The sequence below is a fragment of the Ylistrum balloti genome, unplaced genomic scaffold (assembly GCF_031769215.1).
Source record: "Ylistrum balloti isolate Yb309-2 unplaced genomic scaffold, AGI_CSIRO_Ybal_v1 Utg370458, whole genome shotgun sequence".
NCBI lineage: Eukaryota > Metazoa > Mollusca > Bivalvia > Pectinida > Pectinidae > Ylistrum > Ylistrum balloti.
The window spans coordinates 17,380-38,659 of record NW_026782303.1 but is presented as its reverse complement, the minus strand read 5'-3'; the positions used below and the strand labels follow the sequence as shown (position 1 = coordinate 38,659).

Genomic DNA, 21,280 nt, shown 5'->3' with positions numbered 1-21,280 from the left:
AATTGACACGCCTTCTTTGTTTTCATGTATTGATACGCATCCTTTATTGACATGTATCGACATTACGACTGAATGAAAAGATTTTAGTTGAAAATTTGAAAAAAAAAATTGTATATTTTCATAAGCTCTCAAATTAAAAAGTAATCAAACTTATTTCTTGCATTATAAAAGATAAAAAAAATCACAAAAATAGAATTCATATTCAAGATTCGAAATAATACGTCTAGCTTAAATTTCTTAAATCTCGTGTTCTATTTATAAAATTGAATTTATGATTTGATATATTATCGATCAAAGTCAGCGCCGAAACATACGACAGTCATACATTACATGTCAGTAACGTTAACATTTTGTCAGTAAGATAGCTTTTCATTGGATAATATTGCCATGAATTACTACGTTGGTATGAACATGGTGTTGTGGTTACCAGGTTACCACACCTATGAGAAATACTCATTCATTCACAAAATGACAGGAAGTCGTGACTGATACTATGCAACTTGGACATAAATAGTGGGTTTTCAGTCATACCATTCCGCCTCCACATAAGATAACGTCATCATGCATTACCAGAACATAATGTTCTTGAAAAAATTTGGTATTGTACACTTTCATAACCGAATTCAAAATTATTTTGAAACTAGATACAAAACATTATTTATTTATTTATTTTCAGTTTGATGAAGATGAAGACTTTATCGGTTTGTTTCTTCTCCTTATTTGTGTTTTTGCGCGTGAAATGTTTGGAGCTGAATGAGGCGGAACAATTCTTCAACAGCAGACGATACGGGGGCTTCGTCAGCGTTTCCGAAAACGAAAACTCGTAAGTGATATGGACACATCATTGCCTTGATAGTAAATATAACGGGAAGGGAGATAACTTAAAGCGAAATATCGCGATTAAGCGAGCGGAATGATCTAGTTGTAAATACTACATGTAAAATGTAATGTAAAGGTATTGAAAAATAATGTAAAGGTATTGTAAATAATGTAAAGGTATTATAAATAATGTAAAGGTATTGTAAATAATGTAAAAGTATTATAAATAATGTAAATATATTACAAATAATGTAAAGATATTATAAGTCATGTATAAATGATAGATGCGTGGTTTAATATACCCTGTTGAAGTGTATAAAAATCTTTGTTTCTCTCTCACTCAGATTTATCATTATGTCCAATGGTTTGCCGGATCACGCCCCCGATGCACTTACATCACAGCCAGTCATACCCCGGAACAACATCTTCAGCGTTCCAAAGAATCCAACAATAGCCGAAAAACCTGGATGCCTTCCGATGGGACCAATCGGAATCTCCCGCACCGGTGTTGTCATCTTCAATCCTCTCAATATAGAAGGTCAGAACGCCGTGGAAGGTGACACTGCCGAGCAGCTGGACGAGTGTAACGGTCATCCCGACCCTATGGGTGTCTACCACTACCACGCCCTCCCTAGAAACTGTCTTTATAAGGGAGAAGAAGACGAGTTGATTGGTGTAGCACGTGACGGGTTTCCAATTTATGGGCCAATGGCGTCTGACCTTAAACGAGATGTCATGAATTCTGATCTTGACAAATGCCACGGTCGGTTTGTCAACGGAAAATATCGATATCATGCTACAAATGAGTTTCCATACTTCCTTGGATGTCTGCGAGGAAACATCCCTCGTCGAATGGATGAACTGACATCTTGCAATGAAACGTCAGGTACGTCCAATAACATTGAAATATGTAACAGTATTCATTTTGTGATGACGTACGCGTTCAAAAAAAAGGTTTGTGTAAAAAAGCTATACAGTGATTTCGTATACAACATTGTTAAACGGTATAGGGATATTCCATACATTAAAAATACATTCCCTCGAGTACAGGAGAATTCCTTATAAAGGAACAAACTGTAAAATAATGAAGGGTAAAAACACTAAACCACGACATTTAGAATATTTTTTCGCTGTGCAGAATCGGGATAAACCTCGTTATCGAAACGGAAATATAACAATGAAAGTGATGCTTTTCTGTTTATACCGTTGTATGTTGATAATTGTAAAATGAAAATTAAAAAAAAAACAAGAAAAATCGGAACTACATAACCATGTCGTCTTTTTTACATTGCAGCATTTGACGATAAATGGGGTTACTTATGTGCATGCGAGAGACCAACTGCAATGCCAGGACAGGGGCCAGGTCGTTTTCCTTCGGGATTAGGAGGAAACGGATCTCCAAGACCCATAGGATTTATCCCTGGACAGGGTCAAGACCAGTTTGGAAGACGACAAATTCTTCCTGGTTCCGTGATAGGAGGGCAAGTTCCAGGACAAGTGTTTATTGGTCGAAACGGACAACCAATAACTGCTGGAAACCAGATCCAAATCGGTCCGAATGGGCAAATTGTAAACGGTCAAAATCAACTACAAATAGGAGCGAACGGACAAATAATTGGAAGAGGAAGTCAAATACAAATTGATGGTAATGGACAAATGCAAGTCGTTCCAAACAGGAACCCTGTCCAGATGCCTGTTTTGACAGGACCAGCAGCTATTCAAGGTCAGGGACCGAGACCTCTTGGGTTTTTACCTGCACAACAAGGAGACGGATCTGAACAGGTAAACGGAATTCAAGGACAAGGTCAGATTCCGAGACCTCTCGGTTTTTTACCTACACAACAACGACCGGAAGGAGAACAAGTATCGATAGGACCAAACGGACAAATTGTAAATTCTGGAAGTCAAGCCCAAATAGGTCCCACCAGAAACCCTATTCCGATGGCTGTAACATCAGGTCTGGCTGCTATTCCAGGACAAGGACCACGACCCCTCGGATTTTTACCTACCCAACAACGACCGGAAGGAGAACAAGTATCGATAGGACCAAATGGACAAATTGTAAATCCTGGAAGTCAAGCCCAAATAGGTCCCACCAGGAACCCTATTCCGATGGCTGTAACATCAGGTCCGGCTGCTATTACAGGACAAGGACCGCGACCCCTCGGGTTTTTACCTACGCAGCAACAGGGAGAAGGAACTCAACGGCTAAACGGAATTCAAGGACAGAGTCAGATTCCGAGACCTCTTGGATTTTTACCAACTCAACAAGGTGAAGCAGAGCAAGTTACCATTGGACCAAACGGACAGTTTGTAAATTCAGGAAGTCAAATTCAAATCGGTTCCAACGGGAACACAATCCAGATGCCTGTAATGACAGGCCCGGCTTCTATTCAAGGACAGGGACCGAGACCCGTCGGGTTTTTACCTACGCAACAAAGAGAAGGCGGGCAGTTTTCGGGAAACCAAGGCCAAGGACAAATCCCATCTCCACTTGGGTTTTTACCGGTACAAAACGGACAGCAACCAAACGGAATACAAAGACAACAATCGATTCCACGACCTATCGGATTTTTACCAAACGGAAATGGCCGTTCACCCATTCCCGCTGTTCTTCCCAACGGAGACCCCTTGTATGTGCGAAACCCAGGAAACGATGAACCAGAAGTTGTGAACACTATTCCTCAAAATGGGGAACAATCGAATATCGAGCAGACACGCTTTGTAAACAGTGTCGTTGAAAATGGTGATCAACAACGGATTATAAACAGAATACAAGAAAATGGTGGACAGACACGTATTGTGAATGGCATCCAACAGCTTGGAGATCAACCCCTTCCGATATTCCGTAATGGTCTTGCACAGAATCCCGACCAGCCAATGACGAGACTAGTAAGGACACAGACGGGTCAAGTTATTCCCGTATTAGTAAACTCTGGTGCCCAGAATGGACAGACCCTTGATGTTCCACGCATTGCTCGACCAATTGGAAACAATGGAATGTTCCAACGTGCCCCATTTGGTCAACCACCAACCACCTTCTTGACACCAAACGGTAGAGTGATATCACCAAGCAGCCCTCAGGTTCCAGGACAACCACCAATGGTTGGAGCTCCGTTCGTCGAGCCAAATGCCAACGGAATGGTGATAGGGTCACAAGGTCAGGGCCAAATTAAACCTTTTGATAATCAGCCTTCATCAAATGGCGTGGTTCAAGGTCGAACTGAAACTATTGAAGGATTGGAGATTCTTGACAAGTCGACCCAAGAAGATAAAGAGGAGATATCCAATGTCTTAAAAAAACCTTTTGACAGTCAACGTAGACGGTTGCCTAGTTTTGGTCAATATGGCCGATATAGGCTATTCAATATGTATTTAGGGAACAACTTCTGATTCCAAAACGAAAGAGGAATCTCATTAGGGGAGATGTGAAGCAAGAGTTCGGTACCAAAGAGCGTGTAAAATAGTAGTCCATACCTAATGTTTCAAACTTTCAGAGTTGGGATTGAGCTTAATGTAGAGGTTGCACCAGTCACTGCATTTAGAGCCGAGTTATGGTGAACTGTACCGCCAGGTACAAATTTGACTGAATGAGTTAAAGTTTGGATATTGCCGATTTTTGAGCATAAATAATCTGATGTTTGAGTGGTTGAAAAGTGATACTCATCAGAAGTTGCATATTTCAATATACATGTATTTTAATATTATCAGTGCGAAGTTGACTGTAACGAAAATTTGGTGATTGGGATATGTTTTCGTTTGTTCTATGTAATGGGGTAGAACCGCCTTTAAGTGTCGATGTCCAGAGAAAAAGATAGCATCTATAATGACACCGAATAAGGTTCGATATCAATATCAGTGCAATCGATTTCTTTTCATACTGACAAAAATGTAATAACATCTTAAATAAAAAGTTGATGGAAGTAGCAAGTCTTCACGAACTGATAGGTGATAGATAGTGTAAACGTTCGTGAAGCAACCTTAAATCATTTAAATGTTCGCTTCCTGCGATGGTTTATGGTTATTTTAGGCGGAAGCTGAAGCTTCGAAATAATGCTGTTTAAAAATGCGTTCGCCTGAAACCGTGTATATCTATATATGTATTGTGATGTTTCGTCCGTTCGTAAATGCACTCGTGAGAGAAGAAATAAAGGAACTACATTTTGTATTTTTATATAAATAGGTAAAAGTAATCACTACAAAAGGGCAACTGTCCAGAGTGGAAATTGATACATTTAATTCCTTTTTTACTATTTTAAAATATTCATAACGAGGATATTTTGCTGATGTAATGTACAAATGTAAACAGTGTGTATATAACAAGAAAATGGGAAAGTATTTGTTGTTGAGCGAATATTATCATATTGTTCGTTTTTTTGTTTTTGTTTTTGTTTTTTTTTTGTTAGAAAATTGTGTGAGAATGTGAGAGTGTAAGTTGAAAGAAAAGAAGACACAGACTGTTGCTAGGACAGCCTCTTGTTAAAATCTCTATTTCATAAATTATCAACAAATTGTTATTTAAACACCCGCTTTCAATTGTCAAATACTGTTTTTCGGGTGAGAGGGTAGTGGGGGTTGGGGGAGAGACTTGGAGCATTGTTACAGGAATGACCCTCTTTAATGTTGAAGATGTATGTATTATATATGAAATCCATGTTGTAATGTTATGAACTGAAATTAAAATGTTCTTTTATCGCGAAAAACGTTTCAGTTTATTCCAACATACCGTGTCCACTTCATCTTAAGGATGTATACTGCATTTGTATTTACAGTGACGTAAGCTTGTATACATCTATTACTCGATGTTAAGTATTAAGTATACCATCATAAGAATAATATTTAAACAATGTAAGTACACAATTTTTGTTTTGATATTTTAATATGCATGCCATTTAGAGTTATTTCCGCACAAATAATCGAAAATGATATTTATATTCGCGATTGATTCTCCTCGCATATCCGAGCAAAATGAATCTCTCGCGAAATATAATTGATTTACAGTAATCATACTGTCTTTTCAAGCATGTGAAAACTGAAGTTAGATCCACAATGATGGCGGACCTATATTCTTAATACTCAATAACGGACACAAAAATTCCAAATTTTGATTTCATAATTTCTCTCGGTTCACACGTGTTCGAAATATCACGTATAGCTAATGAAAACTTATTAACACTCTGGTAATGAAGATTACTATTCTATTTCGGATGAAGCTTCATTAAAGTCACAGGTATGTGTACCCGAAAACAATCGTCCGCTGAAAGGCCGAAAGGCCGTATTAGTGGGTATATTTGAACATATCGTAATATTTAAATAGTCGGTGAAAACGGGATAAAATCTTTTTCAAAACTCTATATAAACACTTGAGATTTACTGTTATAACAAGTATAGCACGTGGTGTTAACAGGAAAGCCATTTTAGACATCAATTAAGTTGTTTACACGTTAATAAGTTGATGTGGATCGGAATTCCACACACTCCTTAATACCGCCAGGCTTCTGTCAATCCATCAAGTGAACAAGTGTGTGGGAGACAGATTAACCGAGTTTCCTTCTCAATGTATATAAACATTATGTAAACGCCTGCTTACCGCAGCCAAGGCATTTTGACAGGAGAACATACAGACACACTATACACTAAAGACATATATCTATATGAGTTGAGCAAACGCCAGACCAACATGTCTCTCTCCACACTGGGGAACTGCAGATAACAGGCATGTATCTCCGTGCGGAGTTACAGTAGAAACTATACATGTATCTCCTTTCAGAGATATAACAAATAACAGATCTGGGGAACTGCAGATAACAGGCATGTATCTCCGAGCGGAGTTACAGTAGAAACTATACATGTATCTCCTTTCAGAGATATAACAAATAACAGATCTGGGGAACTGCAGATAACAGGCATGTATCTCCGAGCGGAGTTACAGTAGAAACTATACATGTATCTCCTTTCAGAGATATAACAAATAACAGATCTGGGGAACTGCAGATAACAGGCATGTATCTCCGAGCGGAGTTACAGTAGAAACTATACATGTATCTCCTTTCAGAGATATAACAAATAACAGATCTGGGGAACTGCAGATAACAGGCATGTATCTCCGTGCGGAGTTACAGTAGAAACTATACATGTATCTCCTTTCAGAGATATAACAAATAACAGATCAACGTCTGACATACAGATATTTTCAAAAACTCTTACAGTAGACGCTAGTCACATATCTACATATAGGAGTTGCGGAAGACAACAGAAAACAGCTGTCTTTTAACACGTGCGGTAATTCAACAGAAATATTTTCTTAATTTACTTAAATACTAAAAATAAATGTTGAAATAAGTGATCTTACATGATGTAATGAACAAATTTATTTACGAAATTTCGTGAAATCGCTGTCATATCCGGTTGAAGTTTGGAATTATGTTTTGGCTTACGTCATCAGGAAAAATTCAGCGTAATGTCAACGATACGTAAACAAAAATTGAACAAAAAAACTGATGAATATTTGATTGTCTGATTTCCAATAAATGCTGCAGGACAGATAGAATGCATAACTAGTGTCGTAAAATATAAGCTTCATTTTGGTTCGGGACAGAAAGACAAAAATGTACTTATTTTAAGACAATGACCAAGTGTTCTCTGAACAGTAGTTTCGACAGATGCTAGACATATATCTACAAACAGAAGTTACAGCAGACACTAGACATTCATTTCTGTTTCGAGTATAATGTAATGTACTGGTGAGCTTTATTAATTTAACATGATGGTTTGATGGTATGCACATATTGACCCTGGCTAACCCCAAGGGGCAGAGGTACCGAGTTTCGATATTCATCTTCAAGTTAATTTTGTAATACCAACTGAATCCCACATATGACTTTAAACAGGTGCGTAGTAAATCGTGCTGAATGTCGATGATGCACTTATAAATAAGAGCAGTATTCTGCAAAGCACTCTTGTACAGGACGAAGCTTACTTTGGTCAAGAACGACAAAAAAAAAGGACTTGTGCAAGACTATTGTGACCCTCGGCGCATGTCACTGGAAAGAGACCAGGAAATCAATGTTCAACGTTACGTTCGGTCCTGTCGGTTGTCTTCTGTGGTACAAGAACGAAAATCTGCTGGTAACTTTCAGTAATAAGGGTAGGTCTATATAGTTTCAGGAATTAATGTGAAAAACAAATCAATTTACATGTTCTGTTTGTGATTAGTGACCTGCATAGATAGAACTCTAGATCTGTGGCGAGTAAACGGGGTCATCCGACATCGAGAACTTCGACAAAAGTGAAAGTACAAAATTACAGAAAATAAATTCAGTGTGTCTTTTGTATCGTACCTCAGTTTACGAGTAGTTCGAAACCAGTCCCCACTTGTATAAAACATCTCAACTTGAGATTTCCTCAAGTCGAGATTTTCCTCAGCTGATATCTCCTCAAAAACGGCTTGTATAAAATTTTCTCAAGGAACAGGAGGAAGTCATCGGCTAGGATGTCCTGAAATTCCTTGAGGAATTTTCATACAAGATATTTTCAAGGAGATATTAGCTGAGGAAAATCTCGACTTGAGGAAATCTCAAGTTGAGATGTTTTATACAAGTGGGGCCTGGTGTACAAATTGCATTCGTCTCACAGGCTATTGAATATCTGTTTTCAAACTTGTTTCATGAAGTTTTACGGATTTGCATGAAGTGTAAAAGACGAGTTATACAAACAGCATAATTCTTTATACTATCTTAAACACAAGGTTTATTTACAATCCAATATTATGGTTACTAAGTATATTGGGTTTGATTTTAACGGTCGATCTGGTGCATGTTGTAAACTATGTAAATTGTTGTAGTTACCTCCCTTTAAACACCAATTATGATTACAATGTGACGGTCTTCAATCATTATACTTATATTTTAGGTGCCAGCTTAAATTGACATTTTGCGTATGTATTTTACAAAGTAAAAAAATCCTATATCTACGTATTCATTTTAGTGAGACTGAATGTTAGATTGCAACCCTGGTGTTTGTCTTGATATAGCCGAACGTCTTGGACCAAGTTTCCTGTCAGCGAAGTACTTTCACTTATTTTGGCAATAACCGCCACTGTGGGATCACATTTAGTTTTGTTCTTATTAAACTTGTCATAAAGTAACTGTAATAGGGTCGGTTTTTAGCTAATTTTGGCCGCCGTTGTTTAGCGTCGCGTCGTTTGAATTTTCGCGTCACCTGTTATCGTTAAGATGTATATATGTTGCGTCTTTATGTCCAGTTTACCTATGTGACGTAGTGTGTCTACGGTTTTTTTAGTGGACAAAGGGGACGTTGACCAGTACGGACGTTTCAAACCTCCGTTCGACATTTGAGGCGTTTGTCCCCTAAATTTTGATCGTCTACGATCCTGATGATATTCATGTGATTAATGAGCCCTATGTTACTTTAGGACCCTTGACCCATTGTTGGGGGTCTTTATAATTAGATAAACCGAATAAACAACTGGAACCGGAACCGGTGTTCGCCCTCGTTATTTCAACACCTATCAAATTTACATAACCTCTCGCTATATTGGAGGAAATATTAGGATTTAGAAGGGCAATTTTCGACCATTGCAAAAATTGTTGAAAAGTGTAGATGTTGGGTACAACGCATGAGTAAAACTATTTAGTTTACAATATAGGCAAGTTGATATAAACATATTTTATTACATTGTTGTTAATGAAATATAAGAAATTCACTACATTTAACTAGCGAAAATTTGCCAAACCGTAAAGCCCGGTACCAAAACAAAACAATCTCGGACATCTGAAGGGGTTGTTTACTTGTGAAACGACTTTCAGTTCCATGGTAAAGGTTCATTTCCATGAAATTCAGCAAACAATGCAACGCAGGATACCTTATCAGATATCAAATTCAATCCCCAACCGAACGTCTTGAATGTGTAGCTTGCACGTTAGACATTTCAAGAGGATTCGTGTAATCAACAGCGACAACTGTAGGTTGCCGCCGTATTTTCGGTCACGCCAGTAGTAACTTGTCACAGGTTAAACTCTCTTTGAACGTTTTACAGCAAATTTCCCTCGTGACATGAATAAGTAAGATTTTCTGTGTAAATATGAAAATAATTTGACATTGGAATTTTATTTTTGTATTTAGAAATATTTAATGATTTAAAAAGGACTATATTTTTTCGCGTACTGCGAAGTTATGAGTGAGTAGTTTCCGCGAAAATCCTAGTCAGCTTCCTCGTTTTATATCTGTTCTAAACATGACAGTAATTTGGAGACTTTGCTCGTGCAAATGTAACAAATGGAATATATAACAGTGTCTTCAGTTTTTATAAAGTTAACAAATCATAAAGCTTTGTACACCCTCCCCCACACCCACCCCCACCCCACCACCACCACCAGACACCAGAACCTGAAGGGATGGTTTACGCATTAACTTATTTGCATAACAGACTGTGGACTCCCGACTCATCATAAAAAAGGTGATTGATCGAAACTTACATGACCTTCACAATACCTTTCTAGCATTCATAGGAACATAAAATAAACAAGAAAGTTGAACACATTAATGCAACATATACATTAATTTGTTCTAAGAGATATATTTTAACCAATCAGGATAAAAACACCTTTGATTTCCGGTGCATCAAATTTCCGGTGTAAAGGGCACCCTAGCGGAAGAAAGTTTTACTAGGGAAGGTAAGCCAGTCCTTACACAGAGCTATCATCGCTGGCCCTTGTGAACATTACCTAGTGTACGGTGCATTTATTGACCTTTCGACAAATTTTGCAGTTTGAACCTAGATGTCTAGTTTCAAAAAATACGAAAAACACAAAATAGTTTGCTTATGACTTATGAAACTACAACAGCAAAGTAGTTGTCACGATTTGCTCTCGATCAAAAGTAATGTCTATCGTCTGTTATTGTCCAAGTGATTCACAATTATCAATTGTAAAGCAAATGTCGTACGCTTTTTTCAGAGGACCATCATGCCAATAGCGTATAAGGATGCGGGAAAAATACGAGCTCATATGGACGACATTATTGAAAATTTCGATGTTACCGATTTTCAGAACAAATTGGTAGGGAAAGGATTAAAGCTTCCTGATGTTAGCGTACTTAATCAGGAGACAGTAATCCATAAGAAAAACAGAAAATGCCTTGAATATCTTATTAAACCTGGAAATGAAAATGCAAATTATCAAGTGTTAATTGACCTTCTGAGAGAGTATAAGTATACCAAAGTTGTGGAAAAACTCGAAAGTGGACTGCCACCGCAGGAAGCAACATGTAAAGGTGAGTAATTTTTAAATAGGTAAAAAGTATCCCCGTTTCTTAGTTAAAAATATAGAAAACAAACTGTATTTTTAAAAAGGTTTTGCTGGAAAAAAGACATATATAAAAAAAGACTGTGAAAATATTGATGAGGATATGACAAGAATATTTTTTCAATTATTTATTGTGTTCGTTGCTTTGCCTAGTTTAATGAGATATGCATAAAAACTGGAAATTGGTCATCATACCTTATTGTTGAATTGGATACAGTAAGATTCAGATAAATTTGATTTATTCTATGCCAATAACGTATATTCTATGAATATTAAATGCATGTTATACTTTTTAGCAGGCAGTACAGTACAGCGTATCCATGTACCGGAAAACAAACGCCATACATATCTGACTGATAAATATCTTGTACAACTGTCCAAACCAGTTTCTGTTAAGGACAAGCTTGAGTGGGCTACATATTTAGGTGTACCTCGTCGGGATGTGGAAGTTATAGAAATGGATGATCCGTTAAGCACCGACACACAAATGATGAAAATTTTATTTTGTTGGCGAAACTCTCAGCCAAGACCCGATTGTACACTTGGTGTACTTATGGAAAAATACAATTTCTCAATGGACAATGGCGTAGATATAGACACAGAAGCGTTGGAGGGGATTATTGAAAATATACCAGTAGGACAACAGAAAAGATACTGATAACTGGTGGCTGGGATTGGAGAGGGCCGTCATCGTTTCTGAGGGATTTCACGCTCATGCCATTTATCAATGTATAAAAACAAATAAAACCAACTTAAAACGGGGAATTCCCTCGCATCAAACAACCATTTTGACTTTTAGATAAATGTTTCGAAAGCTTCTTTGAATTCTATTGAGGAGGTCAATAAGTGTTTGACAGAATGGTTAAACAGTTGAATAGTTGTACATAAACATTGAACAGTCATTATGAAGTGTGACCTTCAAAGGTAACTTATACCTACAAATATGTATCTTATTACAACCAACATTTGTGTCTCTTTTAAGATCTGTCGGGTTTTTTTGTTTTGTTTTTTGTTTTTTTTTTTTTTTTTTTGCTGTTCAACTGTAATAATTTGACCTTTGACGTCTGACCTCGAGCCTGATTTGCATACATTATAATTGATTTAGTATGTGTTTTCCATATAAAGCTATCGTGACCCTTTGCGTATATCATGAATACTTAAGTGACACCTTAAACCCATCGTAAGGAACACTAAAACTTGTAGTGACCAGCGATCAGTCTATTGGGACTTAAAATCATATTTCATTTCACTTTGTACCTCTTATATGCAACGAGGTATATAAAACCAAATGAAATATCTGACTTTAGTTAAATTGTTCAGAGGTCTTTTCAGAATGTTGCAGACAAAAGAGCACAATTAATAGCAAACTACTGTTACCTTAACCTTTGAATAATGCCTTGGTAATTCGTCCGTCTGGCAATCTTTCAATCTTCTCAATATCCTGGAGGCAATGATTAATCATGCTTGGCTGATTTATGGCTCCAGGTGGACGATTTTTGGTACTAAATATTACATAGCGACATTTTAGAAAAATATTCCCAAATGTATGCCTCTGATCAGTAACTTTAACATTTCTTCTTTACAAATATATTTCTTATAATATTTAGATGAAATAAAGCAATATTACAAAAAAGAAAATCTCCATATGGATGCCTCTGTATATCAAGTATAGTATTTCCAACACATCGATATAACTTATAGACAAACATTAATTATAAACTAGCTGTGTCCTTTGTAGGTAAAAATGGCACATTATTTCAGTACACGGAAATTTTTCTAGTCACATTGCTGTACAGGTATTTTTTCGTATATTGACTATAGTAATGTGTGAAATCAAATAGTACTTAGAGTCAGACAATGAGGAATTAGCCCATGAAAGAGATGGCTTTAGTTCACGCCTGTCCAGTACACCAGAAGTGTCCTCAGTTGGGGTGTACTGGCGCGTCCTTCGAAATAACTGACCATATGCACTCATTTAATTAATGTTTTTATTCAATAGATACTGTTGGACAGAATTGTAACACACTGATTTTAAAACAATCATTGAAGGTGTTTCTGGATTTTTTTTAGGTCATCTGGACCCGAAGGGTCCGATGACCTATAGTCATCATGCTTCGTCCGTCGTCGTCCGCCGTGCGCCGTCCGTAAACTTTTCATTCAAACGACTTCTTCTCAAATACTAGAAGGTCTAGGGGGCTAATACTTGGCACAGAGGATACTGGCATGGAGCTCTACCAAGTTTGTTCAAATGAATGACCTTGACCCACTTTAAAGGTCACAGGGGTCAAATATGTTAAAATCTTTAAACAACTTCTTCTCATTAACCAAAAGGCTCAGAGTGTAGATATTGGGCCTGTGACATGCTGGGATGAAGGACTACCAAGTTTGTTCAAATGAATGACCTTGACCCACTTTAAAGGTCACAGGGGTCAAATATGTTAAAATCTTTAAACAACTTCTTCTCAATAACCAAAAGGCTCAGATTGCTGATATTGTGCCTGTGGCATGCTGGGATGAAGGGCTATCAAGTTGTTTAAATGAATGACCTTGAACAACTTTCAAGGTCACAGGGGTCAAATATGTCAAAATCTTTAAATAACTTCTCAAATACTAGAAGGCCTAGGGGACTAATACTTGGCCCATAGCATGCTGGCATGGAGCCCTACAAAGTTTGTTCAAATGAATGACCTTGGCCCACTTTCAAGGTCACAGGGGTCAAATATGTTAAAATATACAAAGGACTTCATCTCAATAAGCAAAAGTCTATGAGTGCCGATATTGGGTCTGTAGCATGCTGGGAGGAAAGGTTACCAAGTTTATTTAAATGAATGAATTTGAACAACTTTCAAGGTCGCAGGGGTCAAATATGTCAAAATCTTTAAATAACTTCTCAAATACTAGAAGGCCTAGGGGGCTAATACTTGGCCCATAGCATGCTGGCATGGAGCCCTACAAAGTTTGTTCAAATGAATGACCTTGGCCCACTTTCAAGGTCACAGGGGTCAAATATGTTAAAATATACAAAGGACTTCATCTCAATAAGCAAAAGTCTATGAGTGCCGATATTGGGTCTGTAGCATGCTGGGAGGAAAGGCTACCAAGTTTATTCAAATGAATGACCTCAACCCACTTTCAAGGTCACAGGGGTCAAATATGTTAAAATATACAAACGACTTCTTCTCAACAAGCAAAAGTCCATGAGTGCTGATATTGGGCCTGTAAGATGCTTGGAGGAGAGGCTACCAAGTTTGTTCAAATGAATGACCTCAACCCACTTTCTAGGTTTGGCTTGCTTTTTGTCAGATGACCGTTAAGGCCCATGGGCCTCTTGTTTTTTTTTTCTTTTTTTGGATAGTGATGTTATAACGGATACAAATTCGAAATAAGTTCGACATGTTAAGTGTGTGTGGCAGTGTCAATTTTACTTTTATCTATTTATATATATTTTTATAAATGTACTTGTCCAACCGGTTTTGTCAGTGTATGTTCTAAGAATTTCTCACCTGTGTTTTGTTATGTAAATGTCTTGTCACGTGATTACATGCTTGTTCGTGCAGCTGTATGTTTGAACATTTGAACAGCTGAGGGAAATGAATAGCGTACAGTGTATCACTGTGCTGACTGTACTGTATGCAATTAGCCACATACATGTATATAGATCTAGTGATGTTAGTGTGTGTATGTGTGTATGTGTGTATGCAAATCATTTCAACTATTTTGTTATCATTATTATTATTCAAAGAGATGAAGCTCTCTCTCTCTCTCTCTCTCTCTCTCTCTCTCTCTCTCTCTCTCTCCCTCTCACTCTCTCTCTCTCTCTCTCTCTCTCTCTCTCTCTCTCTCTCTCTCTCTCTCTCTGTGTGGTGGCAAATATACATTTTAAAATAGTAAGTATTTGAAATATCCTTTAATTATTTTAAAGGATAATGTTAGTTAACTTTTACAGAATTAGTATTTTCGTATTTATTGAAATATTTGAAGAAATTGAAATATCTCTTTGTGGTTTTTCATTATTCCTTTTGTAATGGGATTAATATTTTTGCAGAATTATCTTAAAGAAATTTATTACAAATATAGTTAATTACGTTTTGTTGTTTTTCTTTCAACAGAACCATAGATCATTTTATTGTAAAAAAGATGTTATCATTTGAGACCCCTGTCATATTGATAGTGTAGGTATATTATGTATATATATTATTTAACTATTAAATACATCTGTGTAATACAAATGGTAAATCCTATAGTGTATCATGTGTTGGCATTGGATATATATATTTTGATGAATTCGTAAAGTTTAGTGTAACCGTTACGGGAAATATAAATATGTGTAAAAAGTAAAGTTGACTCCATGTCCAGTGTATAACGTACAGTGCGTAGTTTGTAATATGTCTTATACATGAACTTTTATGTTTTATTTGTGTTATTGTAGGGTCTTTTGGTGCGTCTAAATAAATGTATGAAAGGAATTAATCCAGCGTTGTTTTATAAAACACTGTAGCATTGGAACCCGGCTACATGTGTAATGTAGACTACGTCACAAACCAATAAAACTATGACTCTCCGAGTAAAAGGATATCTACTAAGCTGGATAAAATCACTCCTCTGTGACTGGCCCCATCCTACCTGTTGGCTCTCTTGTCTGTGACGCTATAAGCGCTAAGGGGATGTAACCCATGGTATCCTGTAGGAAAAAACTGCATATTGATCTCACATTTCTCCCTTGAGAGTGGATAAAGATTACTTTAGTTAATTTAGTAAAATATTTTTTTGTTTCATTCCCATTGGAAATAATTCAAACTACTTAGAATTATTAGTAAAGGATGACAGTTTGACGATACGTATATACTCACCATGGATCTGACCCGCAGTTTCTGTTGGTCGGTTCCAAATAAGGTCACAAATTATATAAACTTTACATACTTTGTTTAATTTCAAATGGATACGATTATCTATAGCATTGGATGGCAGTGAGATGTATGCACAATGTATATTTATATTACATGAACAATGTAGTTAAAGTTATTTATCCTATTTTTAACAAAACGATTTCCATGGAATGTGTTACAGAAAAAACGACAGATTTTATAGAACTTGGATGACCATTAAAGCCCTTATGCTTCTTGTTAACCTACGGTATCAGTTAGATCGGTCTAGATTGGTCCAGATTGGTCCAAGGGAGACAACTCTGGTTTAGCACGTACCATTACAAACATTTGAAATAATTTACTATAAAAGCAAGATACAAATCAACTTGTGTAACTATTACATATGTTTTTAGATATTTTCGTCAGTGAAGAAGATTATATTCATGAATGCTATACTTGATGCATACATATATTCTGTAATATCAGTGACGTACTACATAATAACACTGACTTACAGATATTAAACTGCGTGACAACAATAGACATGTACATCCCTAGCATTCCTGAAGATAGTGTTGATTGAATGTCTACCCCAAAATACCAGTTAAGGAGAAATTGTCTACTTTTAATCTGTTTAGCATGAAGTTAAGACATCTGTGGGTAAAAAAAATAGCAAGAAATAAGCCAAAGCTAATAGTTATGGTGTCGTCTGTATATATAACTACACGGATTTAGAATCTATATCTAACTCCGTGCTGCACCATAATCCTATAATTCGGGCTTCTTTTGTCTACCATGTTCTTGTGCTTTAGCGATTGTACATTAATTCGCCAGAGTGACTTAATAAATAACGTACATTTAAGATATGAAAAACTGATGAAATAAACGATTTTGTTTGGTGTATTAAACAGGTTTATTTTGGAAAAATGACGAAAACTTGGCTCGGGATAAAATGCAAATGGGACCTCCCAAAATGACCCCCACTTTTGTTCACCTATCACATGTCGTTTCAATTACGTTGGCTGTAATAATTACTAAGCAATCCGCGTGCTTCAGACTGCTTTATTCCAATATGGACTAAGACCACAATTAAATACTTCCGGGTTCAGTACCCACGAATGAAGTCCCTAAAAAATGTATGTATGTTAGGGAAAAAAATAATATGCCTCTTTGAATTGGATTTTTGCCTATAAATTTGATGTAGATGTGTTATAGAGATGATAATCTAACTGTCAGTGTGTAAATCATTCATATTGAACATGTATTTTGTGCTGCAGGACCCGGTGTAAAAAGTCCTGTTTTCACCTTTACCCCTGACCCGGATGTATATAATTGACGTTGGTGACACACATGGAGGTATATCTCCAGAAAATGCCCAACATGGTGGGTTGAAACTTTTACATTTTGCTTTTCAGATGTTGATCTTGGCCAGGTGAAATGGAAATTTGCAGATGAAACTTTGGGTCTTAGTTATGAATTTTAATGTTACGATGAAACATATAGTGAAATTAATTGTGGTCTTAGTCCATATGCATATGTACCAAGCGTTAAAATGATACTGATCTGTTTGTAAACCTAAATAGTTAGGTCGCAATCTCATTATCCTTATACACAGACTACGTCAACCGATACAGTCATCCGCAAAACGAAAGCAGAACGTTTGTGCTTTTCATGGTGCTAAGTCTGTTTAAGCGGCTACCGATAGAAGGTAAACATTTTTACCAATTTCATTATTGGAATTTAAATTCCAACGTTTGTAGAATTGCTTTCTTCTATGAAATTGTTCGATGGACTATTCAGTAAACGAATGTACCGTAACAAAAGTTTGTCGGTACGAACTGATAAATGGAGTATGAAATTTACAACTTAGATAATGATCCGAGATTTAACTCGCAATCACCTTTCTCAGTTTCTTCAGTTGTATGAGTTATTTAAGAATATAAGTAATACTCTTATGAGAAAAGGGGAGCTTATGGGTGTCCATTTTGAGAGAGAGAGAGAACATTACGATAACCCATTTAGAAAATAAGTAAATTTTGGTTTGAATAAACATTGGCGTGAATAGGATACATACTTATTGTGATTAAGTTATGTTCATATATCTGATTATAAAAGATTTTTATAACAACAACAACAACATTTCTTGGGATATACATCATTTTACATGTCCATAGGAAAATACTCCCTGGGATATACATAATATACCACCAGGGGAATGCAGTACATGTACATCCAAATTTCATTAGTAAATAGATCAAGATTAACCCCTGAGTTGTGACTGACTGCATCCATATTTATATGTAAACCGGAAATAACATCATCACTGATATTTGATAATCATTTACATTTTTATCCATTTCAGAACTATGCCTGGTCGCAAGTGTTTAATATGTGGGGAGAATTCAGTAATACAGGAAGAAGATGGTGCTGTCTGTATGAATTGTGGAATTGTCCATTCAGAGCAGAAATTTGTATCAGAGGGCAGCATTGGCTATCAGAACCCTGATTTCCTACACAGTGAGATTCCATCACATGCAAGACAACTAAAGGCAAAACGTGAACAACCTATTGTAAAAAGATGTAAAGCCAAAGTGCGAAGTCTATGTGCAAAGTTAGCCTTTAGTTCTGAAATGAGTGGAGCAGCAGATGCCTTGTTTGTAAGAGCATTGCAATGTCCAGAATTTCAACGTATGGTTTCCTACAAAAAAAACTTACTGAGTCATTGCTGTGTTTACATCACAGGGCGTCAGTTCAATTTTCCAATCACAATCAAAGAATTCTGTGCAATTACTAGACAGTCTGTTTCAGATATAGCCAGACTTTATCAAAAAATAATTAGTAAATTAGTTATTGAAATACAGTATCAGAGTATAGCATCACTTATTACATATCACCTATCTGATTCCATATTTAACAGAGAATGTCTAGAAATGGTGAAAGATATTTTGAAATTATATGAACGAAAACGAACTTCATGTAGCCCTCACAGAGATGTTACCATTGGGTTAGCAGCTTATCTTGCCTGGGGTTCCATGAATTTGATGGAATATAGAACTTGTAGGATAAAAGATTTTGCAAGGCAGCACAAGTTCATTTTCACTCCAATGTGGAGGACACGCTTGAAGGAACTAGTCAAAATTCTTACTGAAGTTGGAAGTCATCTCCCATGGATCTCAAACACAACAAGCAAATACTTTGTTGTGAAGAATTTGAAAGATATCCTTCAGTTTCAAAATAGTCTTCTGTTGAAAGATTTGATGGAAAATGACAGTGAAGAGGAAGAGGATGAGAAAAATGAGTGTGATGATAAGGAAGATGATAGTGAAAATACTAATGAGGAAAATGAATGTGAAACTGAGGACGATCAAAATGGTCATGAATGTATGTACATGTATAACGTCTCTGATAACGATGAGACATTTGACACAGACCTGGCTCCAAACAAAAATCTGAATGGTGATCACAACGCACAAAACAAAGATGAATCGGTTTGTGTTGAAATTGAACCTGCTAATAAAAAAATACTCAATTACTCTGACTTGGCAGGGAAAACTTTTGTGTATCACACAACACTACGAGTCATTTCTGCAGATTTGCCAACGAAGTGAAAAACATTGACTTACCCATTGTTTATCATATTTGATGAATCATAATTCCTCTTTTGTCATCTATGATTTTTGATAAATGGTTTAGATCTATCTTTATACATATGACAGTAAATTTATCACAGTTATTATCCCAGTGCATTAAGCCTTTGTTGCTTTGAATCTGTTTTATATTTTCACTTTATCCTAGAATGAAAATGATGCACTTTGCATGTATCTGCAAACTGAAAGTTTCCATATTTGGAAGGAGGCAAGAAGATATTTTTGATTTCCTCTCTTTCAATTTTTTTTAACAATTTAGCTACATCTGGATTTGTCTTTTGAATAGTTCGATGTTTAACTCCTTTTGAGGAAAGAAATAAAAATTGATGATTTCATTTTCCAAAATAAAAGTCCTTTTGTTACAGAAAGTGAGACCAATCCCAAAGTACCTAGACTGAATGTACATAATCATAAGTGATTTTCACTTCACAATTCATGTATGGATACATATATTTTATTATTTTAAATTGTTTGTCGATGTTGTTGTTGAAATTTATTTTTCTGAAAGACTTCTTCTTAATAACTGTATATTCTAGAGTCTAAATATTGAGTTATGATCATCCACTTTCAAGATCGAATAAAAGCTGCTAGATTGATCTGTTCTAATAACTGCAAACCTTTTGAGAAATACAGGCCAATCTGGCCTCTTGCTTTTGTGCTTGCCAGTAATGGTTACATAGGAGATGTAATTTTCCTTTTGAATAACCCTGTTCCTGTCAACTCACATATGATAGCTGCTCGAGAAGTGTCATATGCATGTTGATGGTGTATATCATCATAATTTAATTAAATAAATATTAAATTGTTTAATTTTTGTTATTTTCTGACTTTCTAACATCATGAGATTAGGAAAGCAGGGAGAGGGTGTTGGTGTTACAGGAGTGAAATTTCTTAAAAACACTCAAATTACTTCTTACTTTAAAAAATGGCTAGAATCTTGATATTAAAAGTTCCAATATACACAACTTTCACTAACATACAACACTTCAACTAAAAGATAACCCTTTTATATTGATAAAGAAAATAATGAACTTAATTGAGAAATACTCAGGACATTATAAGTTAACTGACGTCAGAAAATCCTTCAGTCACATATTAAAAGAAACCTGCATTCTTTGATATGGATTGTTAACACGTTTTTTTATGAACTTTGTAAAACACTGGTTTGTATTTTCAGTTGATCCAACTTTCATTCATTTATTTGTCTCAATATCCCCACAGTGTTTCTTAATAGATGCCACACAGCTTAAGTATGTTTTAATGTTGTATTTGCATCAATTATCATGTGGAAGTTTCCTCAGAAACTTTCAGAATCTCCTCAATTTTCCAGATGATGTGCCTATCAGGCTTTTACCGGAGGGTTCTGAGGAAATTTCTCCAATGCCAGATCACAAGGTCGTTTTTTTTTTTTAAACTGTGTTTACTTTTCATAAATGACAGAGGGGATCTCCACCAAATTCATTCATTAGTATCTTAGAGGTAAGGGCAATTAAGGAAATATAGAAAATTATTTTTAAAAATGTCCTATTCTGTAGGAATGATCAGATTTTGTTCAAATTTGGTCTGAAGCAACCTAGAGTGAAGAAAAAAAAATAGCATAAAGGTGGGTCTTGGCCTCCTGAGA

At 36.1% G+C, this 21,280-nt stretch overlaps 3 protein-coding genes across 4 annotated transcripts; all 3 read left to right on the top strand.

Annotated features, from left to right (window-relative positions):
• Window positions 1-686: 686 nt before the first annotated feature.
• On the top strand, window positions 687-4,212 carry LOC132555175 (collagen alpha-5(IV) chain-like). Its single transcript, XM_060219527.1, has 4 exons — window positions 687-823; window positions 1,164-1,705; window positions 2,114-3,354; window positions 3,496-4,212. Exons 1-4 carry the CDS (start codon window positions 687-689, stop codon window positions 4,210-4,212), a joined length of 2,637 nt encoding a protein of 878 aa, XP_060075510.1.
• A 3,667-nt stretch (window positions 4,213-7,879) lies between these two features.
• On the top strand, window positions 7,880-12,361 carry LOC132555184 (uncharacterized). 2 transcript variants are annotated; one of them, XM_060219538.1, is made up of 3 exons: window positions 7,880-7,966; window positions 10,797-11,112; window positions 11,444-12,361. In XM_060219538.1, exons 2-3 carry the CDS (start codon window positions 10,806-10,808, stop codon window positions 11,800-11,802), a joined length of 666 nt encoding a protein of 221 aa, XP_060075521.1. In that variant the 5' UTR covers window positions 7,880-7,966; window positions 10,797-10,805; the 3' UTR covers window positions 11,803-12,361. The 2 variants fall into 2 exon arrangements, with proteins under 2 accessions (XP_060075521.1, XP_060075519.1); XM_060219536.1 differs by having other exon boundaries at window positions 11,441-12,361.
• Window positions 12,362-17,650: 5,289 nt separating this feature from the next.
• LOC132555171 (transcription factor IIIB 50 kDa subunit-like) lies at window positions 17,651-20,461 on the top strand. The gene is made up of 2 exons (XM_060219519.1): window positions 17,651-17,717; window positions 18,372-20,461. Exon 2 carries the CDS (start codon window positions 18,376-18,378, stop codon window positions 19,615-19,617), a length of 1,242 nt encoding a protein of 413 aa, XP_060075502.1. The 5' UTR covers window positions 17,651-17,717; window positions 18,372-18,375; the 3' UTR covers window positions 19,618-20,461.
• The last annotated feature ends 819 nt before the right edge of the window (window positions 20,462-21,280 follow it).